This window comes from Ovis canadensis, chromosome 1, assembly GCF_042477335.2.
Source record: "Ovis canadensis isolate MfBH-ARS-UI-01 breed Bighorn chromosome 1, ARS-UI_OviCan_v2, whole genome shotgun sequence".
Lineage (NCBI taxonomy): Eukaryota > Metazoa > Chordata > Mammalia > Artiodactyla > Bovidae > Ovis > Ovis canadensis.
This window is the reverse complement of record NC_091245.1, coordinates 114294402-114308013: the sequence shown is the minus strand read 5'-3', so window position 1 is coordinate 114308013 and position 13612 is coordinate 114294402. Positions and strand designations below refer to the sequence as shown.

Genomic DNA, 13612 nt, shown 5'->3' with positions numbered 1-13612 from the left:
CCATACATGCAAATAAGCTCAAAATGGATTAAAGACCTAAATGTGAGACTGGACACTATAAAACTACTAGAGGAAAACATAGGCAGAAGACTCTGACAAATCACAGCAGTATATTTTTGGATCTGTCCCCAGAATAATGGAAATAAAAACAAAAATAAACAAATGACATCTACTTAAAGTCAAAAGCTTTTACACAGAAAAGGAAACAATAAACAAGGCAAAAAGATTGGGAGAAAATATTTACAAATGATGTCACTGACAAAGGATTAGTCTCCAAAATTTACAAACAGCTCATGATGCTTAACAGCATCAAAACAAACAATCCAATCAAAAAATGCACAGAAGACCTAAACAGACATTTCTCCAATAAAGATATACAGACGGTCAAGTGGCACCTGAAAAGATATGTTCAACACAGTTAATTATCAAAATGGCTATCATCGAAAAATCCACAAACAATAAATGCTAGAGAAGGTGTAGAGAGAAGGAAACCCTCCTACACTGTTGGTGGGAATTTAACTGGTACAGCCAGTGTGAAGAACAGTATGGAGGTTCCTTAAAAATCTAAAAACAGAGCTACCATATGACCCTGCAATCCCACTCTTGGGCATGTATCTTGAGAAAAACATGATCTCAAATGATACATGCACCCCAATGTTCATTGCAGCACTATTCACAACAGCCAAGACATGGAAGCGGTAAATGTCCATCAACAGAGGAATGAATGAAGGAGATGGGGTACACATATACACTGGAATATTACTTAGCTGTTAAAAAGAATGAAATAATGCCATTTTGTAGCAACATGGATGGACCTAGAGATTGTCATAGTGAGTAAAGTTACATCAGACAGAGAAAAATCATATGACATCCCTTATATGCAAAATCTTTTTTTCTAAAAAGACATGATAAAAATGAACTTACAAAACAGAAAGACACTCAGACTTAGAAAATGGGTAAAGGGATAGTTAGGGAGCTTGGGATGGACATGTACACACTGCTATATTTAAAATGGATAACCAACAAGGACCTACTGTGCATACAGCACATGGAACTCTGCTCAGTGTTACGTGGCAGCCTGGATGCCACTCCTAGGGGAGTTTGAGGGAGAATGGATACATGCATATGAATGGCTGAGCCCCTTCATTGCTCACCTGAAACTATCACATTATTAATCGGCTATACCCGATTTCCTTGGAGAAGGAAATGACAACCCACCCCAGTATTCTTGCCTGGAGAATCCCATGGACAGAGGAGCTTGGTGGGCTACAGTCCACGGGTTGCAAAGAGTCGGACACGACTAAGTGACTTCACTTTCATACCCCAATACAAAATAAAAAGGTTTTTTTTTTAAGATAATAGTCTTTTAAAGACTTTGATATACACAAAATAAAGATACTGAAACAAACAAACAAAAAAACAGCCATTTATTTTTATCCAGATATTTAACCATTGTGATGCTTTTCACTCCTGATAATCTGGTGTTCTGTCTGGTACCATTTCCCTTAGTCTGAAAAACTCATGTTAGTATTTCTTATAGTGCAGATCTTCTGGAGACAAATTATCTCAGTTTTTATCTGTCTGAAAATATCTTTATTTTGCCTTCATTTGGAATGATATTTTTACTAATTTGCCCCTTTATCTTTTCTAATAACTCACAGTCCAGGAAGAGGGCAGAATTATGAAATGGGACAAATCAAATCAAGAATATAAGGCTTAGAGATGACAGAAATTTAAAAAATAATGTTCATTTGTCAAATTCATAAAATACCTTATTGGACTATTAGGTCCTTTGCACAAGAAGGTTGAAATGAGCAAAGAAGACTAAGCAGAGTAGATACAGGTTTTGTATACTAAGAAACAAAGCCAGATGAATTCTTTATATGCTTTGGTATCAACAACAGCAGAAGCAGAATGACTCTTCTTCCCCTAACTGACCAAGAACTTCATTTAACCTTTAACAAACATAGATTTATCCTTGTCATTCCTTTTTTCTGTAATAGCTAAGACTCCCATTTTTTACCATTATCTAAGCTCCCTACTAAAAATATATGTACCCAAGATAGCAGAGAAAGAGATAAGATTTTAAACTACAAATCTCCAAATGTTCAAAACCCATGAAATTAAAGAAAAATTCTTTATCTTCCACTAAAATTTCTGTAAGATTAAAGAACACCAAGCACCCTTACAAAGTTAACTCTCTGCTTATTTATCTAATAAACAGGAAAGAATAACATGAAAAAATATGTCAAAAGATAAGACAAAAAACTTATTTAGGCCAATGATTTAATCTATTTTTCATAAAGCCCATTTTGCCAGCTGTGTGGAATTCTCCACTGGCAACAGTCTCTTCCTGCTCCCTTTTCACTCTTCCCTGTATAACAAAGGATGAAAGCCTGACAACTACATTACCCAAACTTTTTTGCTACCAGGGTCTAGATATAATTTAGGTTCTACCAATAATATTCACTTGCACCAGATTTGGAAAACAGAGGGAGACAGAGTTCATTTTTTTCTCTGGCCATGGAGGCAGCTAATGTGTAGGCTTTGGCAGATGTGAGTTTTGGCAGTACTAGACACTGTATTCCAATGCGACTAAGCAGCTTTGGGACTTTGAGGTAACTATGGTATTAGTAATGATTGCCTGTCGCCTCCAGAAGTACTACCAACAAATAAAGTTGCCATAATAGGTGAACAAAAGGTAAGTGGCCCAGAGAAACACACAATGGATAATCAGAGACTCTCAATGTTAGAGCTTAAGCTCATTTAGACTAAACCTCATTATTTTATAGATGAAAACAGTCCCTTACTGGTTAAAAGTCCATGGTTCTCAATATCCTTTTAATGTATTTTAGAACATACATACTGCTTCCAATTAGTTTCCAAATAATCAAATAGTTAAGGCGTTCTATTAGCATATCCACTAGCTTCCCTTGTGGCTCAGCTGGTAAAGAATCTGCCCGCAATGCGAGACCTGGGTTCAATCCCTGGGTCGGGAAGATCCCCTGGAGAAGGGAACGGCTACCCACTCCAGTATTCTGACCTGGAGAATTCCATGGACTATACAGTCCATGGGGTTGCAAAGAGTTGGATGCAACTTTCACTTTTACTTTATCTTCCCTGGTGGCTGATGGTAAAGCATCTGCCTGCAATGTGGGAGACCTGGGTTCGATCCCTGGGTCGGGAAGATACCCTGGAGAAGGAAATGGCAACCCACTCCAGTACTGTTGCCTGGAAAATTCCATGGATAGAAGAGCCTGTCCATGGGGTCGCAAAAGAGTCAGACATGATTGAGCGACTTCCCTTTTTTAGCATATAACCAGTTAAACCTGGTGAAACGTATCCCATCCCAAAATGAAACGTCTTGATTCTTAGAGCTTTTCCATTTCTCTGTTTCCATTAATGGGGATCATCCTGAAGTAATTTTCTCATTTTATTTTTACTTCCTGAACCCACATCAATCAGCCTTTTGTCATTACCACTCTCCAATGAGACAACTTTCGTCAATCACTTGTTGTTGAGGCTTAGTCACTAAATTGTGTGCAGTTCTATTGCTAACCCATGGACTGGAGCCTGCCTGGCTCCTCTGTCCATGGGATTTCCCAGGCAAGAGTATTGGAGTGGGCTGCCATTTCCTTCTCCAGGGGAATCTTTCTGACCCAGGATCAAACCTGGGTCTTCCACACTGCAGGCAGACTCTTTACCATCTGCACCACCAAGGAAGCTTTTAATCCAGCTTTATTCTGCTTCTTGATGTTCCTCAGTATGTAAACTGTTTCTTCTTGAGGGTTACTAATACTTTCTATTCTCTTGCTTTAGAAGCTGTTTTTCCAAATTTTCTCCTAGATCTTTACATTATTTGATCCTCCATTTAAGGCCTATGGCAAAAGCAGTGTTCTCACCAAAACCCTCTTCTTCCCAAGTACATAGGAAAACTACATTTGCCAAACCTACTGCAAGGGAGACTAGGAAAAGTAACAGAGTTTTAGTCAACTGAACAGTGGCAAAGGCCATGCCTTATCCCTAAAATATTTTGCATAATTTTCCAAACTTTCTTCCCCAACATCCAAAGCTAGAAGCAAAGAATTTCAAGTTAGTGAGGCCACAATGTGGAAGAACCTGGATTCCTTAGTCACTGCTTGGAGGAAAGCCATTCTAGAGAGCTATCTCAAACTCTGAGTGGGTGAGAAACAAATTTTTATTCCAATCGGCTACTGAGATTTTGAGGCTAGCTGCTGTTGTTTGGTTGCTAAGTTGTGCCCAGCTCTTTGTGATCTCCATGAACTGCAGCACGCCAGGCTTGTGACAGTTCAGTTCAGTTGCTCAGTCATGTCCGACTCTCTGTGACCCCATGAATCGCAGCACACCAGGGCTCCCTGTCCATCACCAACTCCCGGAGTTCACTCAGACTCGCGTCCATCGAGTCAGTGATGCCATCCAGCCATCTCATCCTCAGTCGTCCCCTTCTTCTCCTGCCCCCAAATCCCTCCCAGCATCAGAGTCTTTTCCAATGAGTCAACTCCTGTCATGAGGTGGCCAAAGTACTGGAGTTTCAGCTTTAGCATCATTCTTTCCAAAGATATCCCAGGGTTGATCTCCTTCAGAATGGACTGGTTGGATCTCCTTGTAGTTAGTCCAAGGGACTCTCAAGAGTCTTCTCCAACACCACAGTTCAAAAGCATCAATTCTTCTGCGCTCAGCTTTCTTCACAGTCCAACTCTCACATCCATACATGACTACCGGAAAAACCACAGCCTTGACTAGATGGACCTTAGTCAGCAAAGTGATGTCTCTACTTTTGAATATGCTATCTAGGTTAGTCATAACTTTTCTTCCAAGGAGCGAGCGTCTTTTAATTTCATGGCTGCGATCACCATCTGCAGTGATTTTGGAGCCCAAAAAAATAAAGTCTGACACTGTTTCCACTGTTTCTCCATCTATTTCCCATGGAGTGATGGGACCGGATGCCATGATCTTCGTTTTCTGAATGTTGAGCTTTAAGCCAACTTTTTCACTCTCCTCTTTTACTTTCATCAAGAGGCTTTTTAGTTCCTCTTCACTTTCTGCCAGAAGGGTGGTGTCATCTGCATATCTGAGGTTATTGATATTTCTCCCAGTAATCTTGATTCCAGCTTGTGTTTCTTCCAGTCCAGCGTTTCTCATAATGTACTCTGAATATAAGTTAAATAAGCAGGGTGACAATATACAGCCTTGACATACTCCTTTTCCTATTTGGAACCAGTCTGTTGTTCCATGTCCAGTTCTAACTGTTGCTTCCTGGCCTGTATACAGATTTCTCAAGAGGCAGGTCAGGTGGTCTGGTATTCCCATCTCTTTCAGAATTTTCCACAGTTTATTGTGATCCACACAGTCAAAGGCTTTGGCATAGTCAATAAAGCAGAAATAGATGTTTTTCTGGAACTCTCTTGCTTTTTCCATGATCCAGCGGATGTTGGCAATTTGATCTCTGGTTCCTCTGCCTTTTCTAAAACCAGCCTGAACATCTGGAAGTTCACAGTTCATGTATTGCGGAAGCCCAGCTTGGAGAATCTTGAGCATTACTTTACTAGCGTGTGAGATGAGTGCAATTGTGCAGCAGTTTGAGCATTCTTTGGCATTGCCTTTCTTTGGGATTGGAATGAAAATTGACCTTTTCCAGACCTGCGGCCACTGCTAAGTTTTTTAAATTTGCTGGCATATTGAGTACGGCATTTTCATAGCATCGTCTTTCAGGATTTGAAATAGCTCAACTGGAATTCCATCACCTCCGCTTTGTTTGTAGTGATGCTTTCAGAGGCCCACTTGACTTCACATTCCAGAATGTCTGGCTCTAGATGAGTGATCACATCATCGTGATTATCTTGGTTGTGAAGATCTTTTTTGTACAGTTCCTCTGTGTATTCTTGCCACCTCTTCTTAATATCTTCTGCTTCTGTTAGGTCCATACCATTTCTGTCCTTTATCGAGCCCATCTTTGAATGAAATATTTCCTTGATATCTCTAATTTTCTTGAAGAGATCTCTAGTCTTTCCCATTCTGTTGTTTTCCTCTATTTCTTTGCATTGATCGCTGAGGAAGGCTTTCTTATCTCTTCTTGCTATTCTTTGGAACTCTGAATTCAGATGCTTATATCTTTCCTTTTCTCCTTTGCTTTTTGCTTCTCTTCTTTTCACAGCTATATGTAAGGCTTCCCCAGATAGCCATTTTGCTTTTTTGCATTTCTTTTCCATGGGGATGGTCTTGATCCCTGTCTCCTGTACAATGTCACAAACCTCATTCCATAGTTCATCAGGCACTCTATCTATCAGATCTAGGCCCTTAAATCTATGTCTCACTTCCACTGTATAATCATAAGGGTCATACCTGAATGGTCTAGCGGTTTTCCCTGCTTTCTTCAATTTAAGTCTGAATTTGGTAATAAGGAGTTCATGATCTAAGCCACAGTCAGCTCCCAGTCTTGTTTTTGTTGACTGTATAGAGCTTCTCCATCTTTGGCTGCAAAGAATATAATCAATCTGATTTCGGTGTTGACCATCTGGTAATGTCCATGTGTAGCGTCTTCTCTTGTGTTGTTGGAAGAGAGTGTTTGCTAGGACCAGCGCATTATCTTGGCAAAACTCTGTTTGTCTTTGCCCTGCTTCATTCCATAGTCCAAGGCCAAATTTGCCTGTTACTCCAGGTGTTTCTTGACTCCCTACTTTTTCATTCCAGCCCCCTATAATGAAAAGGACATCTACTGGTAATAATTACCTTGACAATACCTTACTCAAGTGGAATCTCTTTAGAGAAGGCTTCTCTTACCACCCCATCTAAAATAGCCACTTACCTCTCAATTCAAACTCTAGCCCTGTTTTTCTTTAAAGAACTTTTAATTTTGAGTCAGTGAGTCAAAGTCGCTCAGTTGGGTCTGATCCAGCACCATGGACTGCAGCTCACAGGCCCCTCTGTCCATGGAATTTTCCAGGCAAGAATACTGGGGTGGTTTGCCATTCCCTTCTCCAGGGAGTCTTCCCGACCCACGGATCAAACCCAGATTTCCTACATTGCAGGTAGATTCTTTCCTGAGCCACCAGGAAAGCCCTTTGAGTGTATTTAAACATTTATATACTTATTTTTTTAAGTTAATCTTTTCCTGCATGATGAGAACTTTAAAGATCCACTCTCAGATTTCCCTGGTGGTACAGTGGATAAGAATCTGCCTGCCATCTACTGTAGAGCACATGGAAATCTGCTCAATGTTATGCGGCAGCCTGGATGGGAGAGGGGATTGGGGAAAAATGGATACAGGAATGACTGAGTCCCTTTGCTGTTTACCTGAAACCATCACTATATTGTTAATCTACTACACCCCACTACAAAATAAAACGTTAAAAAAAAAAAAGAATCCTCCTGCCAGTGCAGCAAACAGAGGTTTTACTGCTGGTCTGGAAGATTCCACACGCTGCAGAGCAACTAAGCCCCTGTATCACAAATACTGAGTTTGCATGCTGCAACTACTGAAGCCAGTACACCTAGATAGAGCCTGTGCTCTGCAACAAGTGAAGCCACTGCAACGAGAAGCCTGCACACCAAAACCAGAGAACAGCTCCTCCTCTCCACAACTAAGGAAAGCCTGTGTGCAGCCACGGAGGCCCGGCACACCCAGAAATGCACAAGATCCGTTCTCTTCCAATTTCAAATATACACTACGGAATTATTAACTAAGGTCACCCTGCAGTGAACTACATCCCTGTGACTTCTTTATTTCATTACTAGAAGTTTGTACCCTCCCCCCACCACCTCTGGCAACCACCATGAGTTTGGTATGTTTTTTAAGATTCCACATGTAAATGAGATCATACGGTATTTATCTTTTCTGGGTCTGACTTATTTCACTTGACTTGTTTATAGTTTATCTTTCCCATTAGAATGTAAGTTCCATGAAGGCAGGTACTCTATCATACTCTCTACTATATTCCCAAAGCCCAGAATAAAACCTGGCTCATTATTACTACCACAGGTAACATTTGTTAGAAGCTTGCAATGTGTCAATCTAAGTAATTCAGAAATAGTATTAGATACTGGAATGACAGAAAGACTATAAATTTGCTTCATGGTAAAAAAAAACAATGAAAAGAATTAAGACAGAAGCCCAGCTAACCAGGTTCTAAATAAGAGCTGTCAATAACCCGTAGTGCTACAAGTCTAAATACAAAAATGCTCTCCATGGAGATGTGCCTTCAATCCCAAGCTGTCCTACATTTGAAAAGTTCTAAGAACAGAAGAGATAAACAGTATCATTTGTTAAGTTTTTTGTGCCAAGAACAGCTGATGCAGACCCACGCAAAGGAACTCAGGACTTGAAAGCCAATTTGAGAGATGGAGCAGGAAAGAGCACCGTGCCTGAACAGGAAGTACTAGCGCTATAAAACCTAAATGAGTGCTGTGAAACCTGGGAGGAGGGCTTCAGCGGCCATGACAGCTGCCCCAGCAGCAGCAGGAGGCAGCAGGAGGCGGTTAAAGCTCAAGCTTCCCAAGTCATCCGGGAAGACAGCAACCCACCTGCAGGAAGCCTTCTAACAAGTATGCCAAGTGAGAGTCTTAATCGTGGAAGTGTTAGTAGCTCAGTAGTGTCTGACTCTTAGCGACCCCATGGACTGTAGCCTGCCAGGCTCCTCTGTTCACGGAGTTCTCCCAGCAAGATACTGGAGTGGGTTGCCATTTCCTTCTCCAGGGGATCGTCCCAACCCAAGGACTGAACCTGGGTCTCCTGTATTGCAGGCAGATTCTTTACTATCTCAGCCACCAAGGAAGCCCACAAATATGCCAACTGTTGTTAGAGACAAGCAGAAACAAACCTGAAGAATACGAGTTTTCTGTTGATTATTCGTCATTCTTCTTGACTTGGTCCTTTCCACTTCGTGTCTATGAACCCATCCTCGAAGTTCATGATTTAACCTATAAAATAGCTTAATTGATTAAACATATTTCATAGAAACAGATGTTTCACCTTTGACTGGAAAGGAATTTAATCATGTTCTGAGGTTCTGAAGAGCATTCCAAATGTCTAATGATTCAATATTCTTTTGACTTAAGAAAGCGAAGACACTTAATGTTAGTTGTTTTTAATGACTTGCATTTTTATATGGTAGTCTCCTCAATCATGAGTTCAAAGTTCAAAGAAAATCATAGCTAAATACCTGCCCAACATAAATACTAAATGCAAAAGTTTTTCCACAAAAAATTCTGTTTCTGCTCTTGGACTATGTACACACAAATACTGGAGATGCTGGAGAGCATAGAACAAGTCATAGGACTCCTAACTACAAATGGATACATCAAGGCCTTTGAAACTCATGCTCTTTGGGGAGAAGAAAAAGAATCAATCAACTGCTCAGGAAGAGAATTTTCAAGGCACTATATTCCAAATTTTCCAAAACTGAAAAAAAAAATTTTTAAGCCCAGTTCAAATATAACTTCCCTTTATTCTGCTTACTTTTTAAAGCAGTTGTGGAGATGTCAGACTATACATACTTTTCTACAATTGATTACTACATACCACACACACACACACACAAACTGAAGCAGTTTTTAAGGTGTGAAGATAGGATCCAAAAAATCACAGGAAAAAACAATTCAAGGGAAGAGTAAATAAAGAAAAATACATTAATGTGAAAGTGATTCCAGAATCACATATCTTCAAATTACTACCTTCCTAATTTGAAGGAAAAGGTACCTTCCAATATGAATGTTACCACCTGCAAATCTAATACTTACCCTGAATTTTTATATTAATATCATTCTTTAGTTTTCAAATAAGACATATTTAAGCATACAACTCCAATATAATCACATAAAATAGACCCAATACCCTCTTTATCAGGTTGGTGGGGAAACTGAACAATTGATATGCCTGCCTATGGTTATGCAAGAAATAATTCAGAGTTTTCTCAGGTATTTGGTTAATCTGAATTAATATCTTTCTAGGTTCCACAGCTAAGCATGGGAACCCAATCAGCTATATCTGCAACAACTGACAACACTCACCTGAGAGATTCTGTTGTGTTTATCAGGGGCTGACAGGGAGGTGGAGGAATATAGAGTAATGGTTCTTCAGTTAGCACCATCAGGGCTTTGTCATTTGAAACAGAATGGTCATATCTGAAACATAAATGTACAAAATGTGTTGCCTTGTGTCTTATATTCCTAAGAAGAAGTTTGCTATAAGAAAGTCATTGCTAGTATTGTTTTCATGGAAATAAAAATATAAACAAGTACAGTCCTACTATACAGCAGAGAACTATATTCAGTTTTCTATGATAAGTCATAATGGAAAAGAATGTTAAAAAGGAATGTGTGTGTGTACACGCAGCACTAATTAACACAATACTGTATATCAACTATACTTCGATACTTCAATAAAAACATTTTTGTAAATATTTTAAATAGAACATACTGCAAGCAAGAAGTGAATGTGATTTAAAATGGAGGGAAATATATACCATATAGCACAAACATCAGTTTGCAGTTTTCTACAGAGATTATCATGGTAGTTCACATTTACTGCCCAATTATTAAGTACTTAAAACTAGAGATATAATGATAACACATAGTTCACGTCTTCAGTGAACTCGAGGCATACTCAGTGATGCTGGAACACAGGAGGGAACACAGTAAGACGTTAAACTGGGGGAAAGACCCACTGATGGATAGGAAAGACTTACGATTGACAGTGAAGTATTATGTAACCAAGACTGAAATTTTGTGCTCATTCTCAACACTGTGATAAGAGAACTGAACAGTCTCCTTAAAAGAGTGTCAGTGTATACATCCCAGTGTTCATTACAGCACTATCTGCAATAGCCAGGACATGGAAGCAACCTAGACGTCCACTGACAGATGAGCAGACAAAGAAGCTGTGGCACATGTATACAATAAAATATTACTCAGCCACAAGAAGGAACATGCTTCAGTCAGCCCTAGTGAAGTGGATAAATCCAGAGCCTGTTATACAGTGACGTAAATCACAAATAGAAAAATAAATATCATGTATTAACACGTATGTATGGAATCTAGAAAAACCAGTACTGATGAACCTCTTTAAACAGAGACTCAGATGTAGAAAACAGACTTGGGACACAGCGGGGGAAGGAGCAGACAGGACAAACTGAGTAGCACTGAGACATATACAGTGCAATATGTGAAGCAGACAGCTAACGGGAAGGGGCTGTGCAACACGGGCAGCTCAACACGGTACTCAGGGACAGCCTGGAAGGGTAGGAGAGGCTGGAGGGGGTAGGGAGAGGTTCAAGAGGGAGACATATATATACTTATGGCTGATTCATGCTGTTATATGGAAGAAACCAACACAATATTGTAAAACAATTATCCTCCAATTAAAAATAATTTTTTAAAAAATATCTGTGTGTGGTAGGGGAAAGGAAAAGCATAAAATACTTGGCAGGAGAAAAGTAAAAGCCTTGAAAAGTTAAATATTAGAATCATGGAGGAATCCCTAATAAAACACCTGACTGACATTAACCACTTATTCCATTAGCTTTAAAAAATGTACTTTCCTAATCATCACAGTGATCTATCTCATGTGAATTCATATCCAGAGTGTGATGTAGTGAGCAAAATATGGGTTCCTAATCAGATTCTAATCTGAGTTGAGGATATTATTGCTATTTATTCCCATCAGTCTATTTTAACCTTTCTTACTAAGAAATCTGAATTCTGTCTTGAATTTCTTTATATACAATACTTTATATATAATACCATATATTGTATATACTTTATACACAATATATGGATTTAGAAAACTATATTTATTAAAATTCAAAAAGAAAAACACAAAATTGGACATGGCTAGATTTGTGCTTTTCAATCAACAATAGATACTTTTTGAATACCAACTATGCGCCTGATACTGTGCTAGGTGATGGAATTCCAACAGGGAACAGGGAAATGAAGTCCAATCCTCCATGATCTTGATGGAGAAGATGGACCAAATACAAGAAAACAAGCACATAGAATAAATCCAAACTGAGGTAATAGCTATGAAAAAAACATATGGTTGAGACAGAAAACCAAATGACAATGTCTACTTCAGATAAAATGGTCTGAGAAGGAGATGGCATTTAAGACAAGGCGTAAAGGATGACAAGAAGCCAAACCTATAAAAACTGGGGGAAGAGTGTTCCAGATAGAGGCAGGTGGGAAAATGGAGGCTTTATGGAATTTAAAGAAAACTCACCAGCTGAAAAGTTGTAAGCAAGTGAGGGAGGCACAAGATGTTTGGAAAGATGGAGACCAATCATGATAAGGAATTACTAAATGTAATAAGAAGCCACAAAACAGTGTTAGCGACCCCATGGACATGACTGAGCGACTTCACTTTCACTTTTCACTTTTATGCATCAGAGAAGGAAATGGCAACCCACTCCAGTGTTCTTGCCTGGAGAATCCCAGGGCTGGGGGAGCCTGGTGGGCTGCAGTCTATGGGGTTGCACAGAGTCGGACATGACTGAAGTGACTTAACAGCAACAGCAACAGAAAAGTGATATATTTTTAATTTATACGTATCCCTTGCTATTGTACCAAAATCAGTTTTGATGGAGGCAAAAGGGGAAGCTGGGAGACCAGTTAGAGTGGAAAACCACTCTGCCTTGCACTTGGTAAATTCTCTCAGTTAGGAGAGATCAACAGCAATCTGGGCAAGAGCTGAAGATACTATGACTAAAGTGGTGGCAGTGAAGATAAAAAATGAACCAATTCAAGATAATATTTGGAAAGAATATCAATAGCACTTGTTCAAAGGGAGGAACTAGGGTCTCTGGCTTGAGCAACAGAAATGAAGACGCGTACTCTACAGAAGTGGGTGGAACTAGAATATAGAGTTTCACTGTGCAAGTGTCAAGTTTGAAATGTTAAGAGAAGTGAAGAAACTAATGGATATATGACTTTGGAGACTCAAAGTCTGGACAGGAAATGAAAGAGAGTCATCGGGATATACAGAAATGGACTGCGTGCTAAATTATGGCATAAAGGGGGAAAAAAAGTTCACAGCTCTATACTTAGAAGATGAGCCTACAAAGATGAAGCAGAGCCCATGAAAACAGAGGAAACCAAACTGCAGCAATACTAAAGGAGAATGCTTCAAGAAGGAGTGATCTATACAGCCAAATGCTGAGGAAAGATCAAGATAGAGATAAGTTTTCACTGGATTTGACAATGCTGAAATCACTGGCCACTTTGACAAAAATAATTTTTGCAGTGTGGAAAACTAACTTTAGAGAAAACTTAAAGACTTCTAAGTATGCCACATACAAGTGGGAAAAAGCAACAGCAGAGGGTATATACACCATTCTTCCCTGCAGCTGTACCAGAAACATTCTTGACGCCCTTTCTTCTGCCTACTGGCGTTGTTATTCAGAATAAAACAGCGATGGTGGTACCCAGGTAATGAACTCACATACAAAAGGAAATCAGCTCAAATTAACTGTTGAGGGAGAAGAAAAAAACTCTGCCTTGCACTGGGTAAATTCTGAATGCTTTTAAGAAGCCAGAGACTGTTTGCCACACTAAAAAAAAAAACAAAACAAAAAACAAACCTACTAAGACCAAAGATCTT

The 13612-nt window shown here is 39.5% G+C and overlaps 1 protein-coding gene across 1 annotated transcript in view; it reads right to left on the bottom strand.

The window, feature by feature from the left end:
- Window positions 1–13612, bottom strand: part of ATF6 (activating transcription factor 6) — a 246416-nt gene that overhangs the window by 136127 nt on the left and 96677 nt on the right. The window contains exons 11-12 of the mRNA XM_069546978.2: window positions 10027–10140; window positions 8838–8937 (exon numbers count right to left, since the gene is read on the bottom strand). Of these exons, the coding sequence (XP_069403079.2) occupies window positions 8838–8937; window positions 10027–10140 (214 nt within the window). The remainder of the gene's footprint in view (window positions 1–8837; window positions 8938–10026; window positions 10141–13612) is intronic.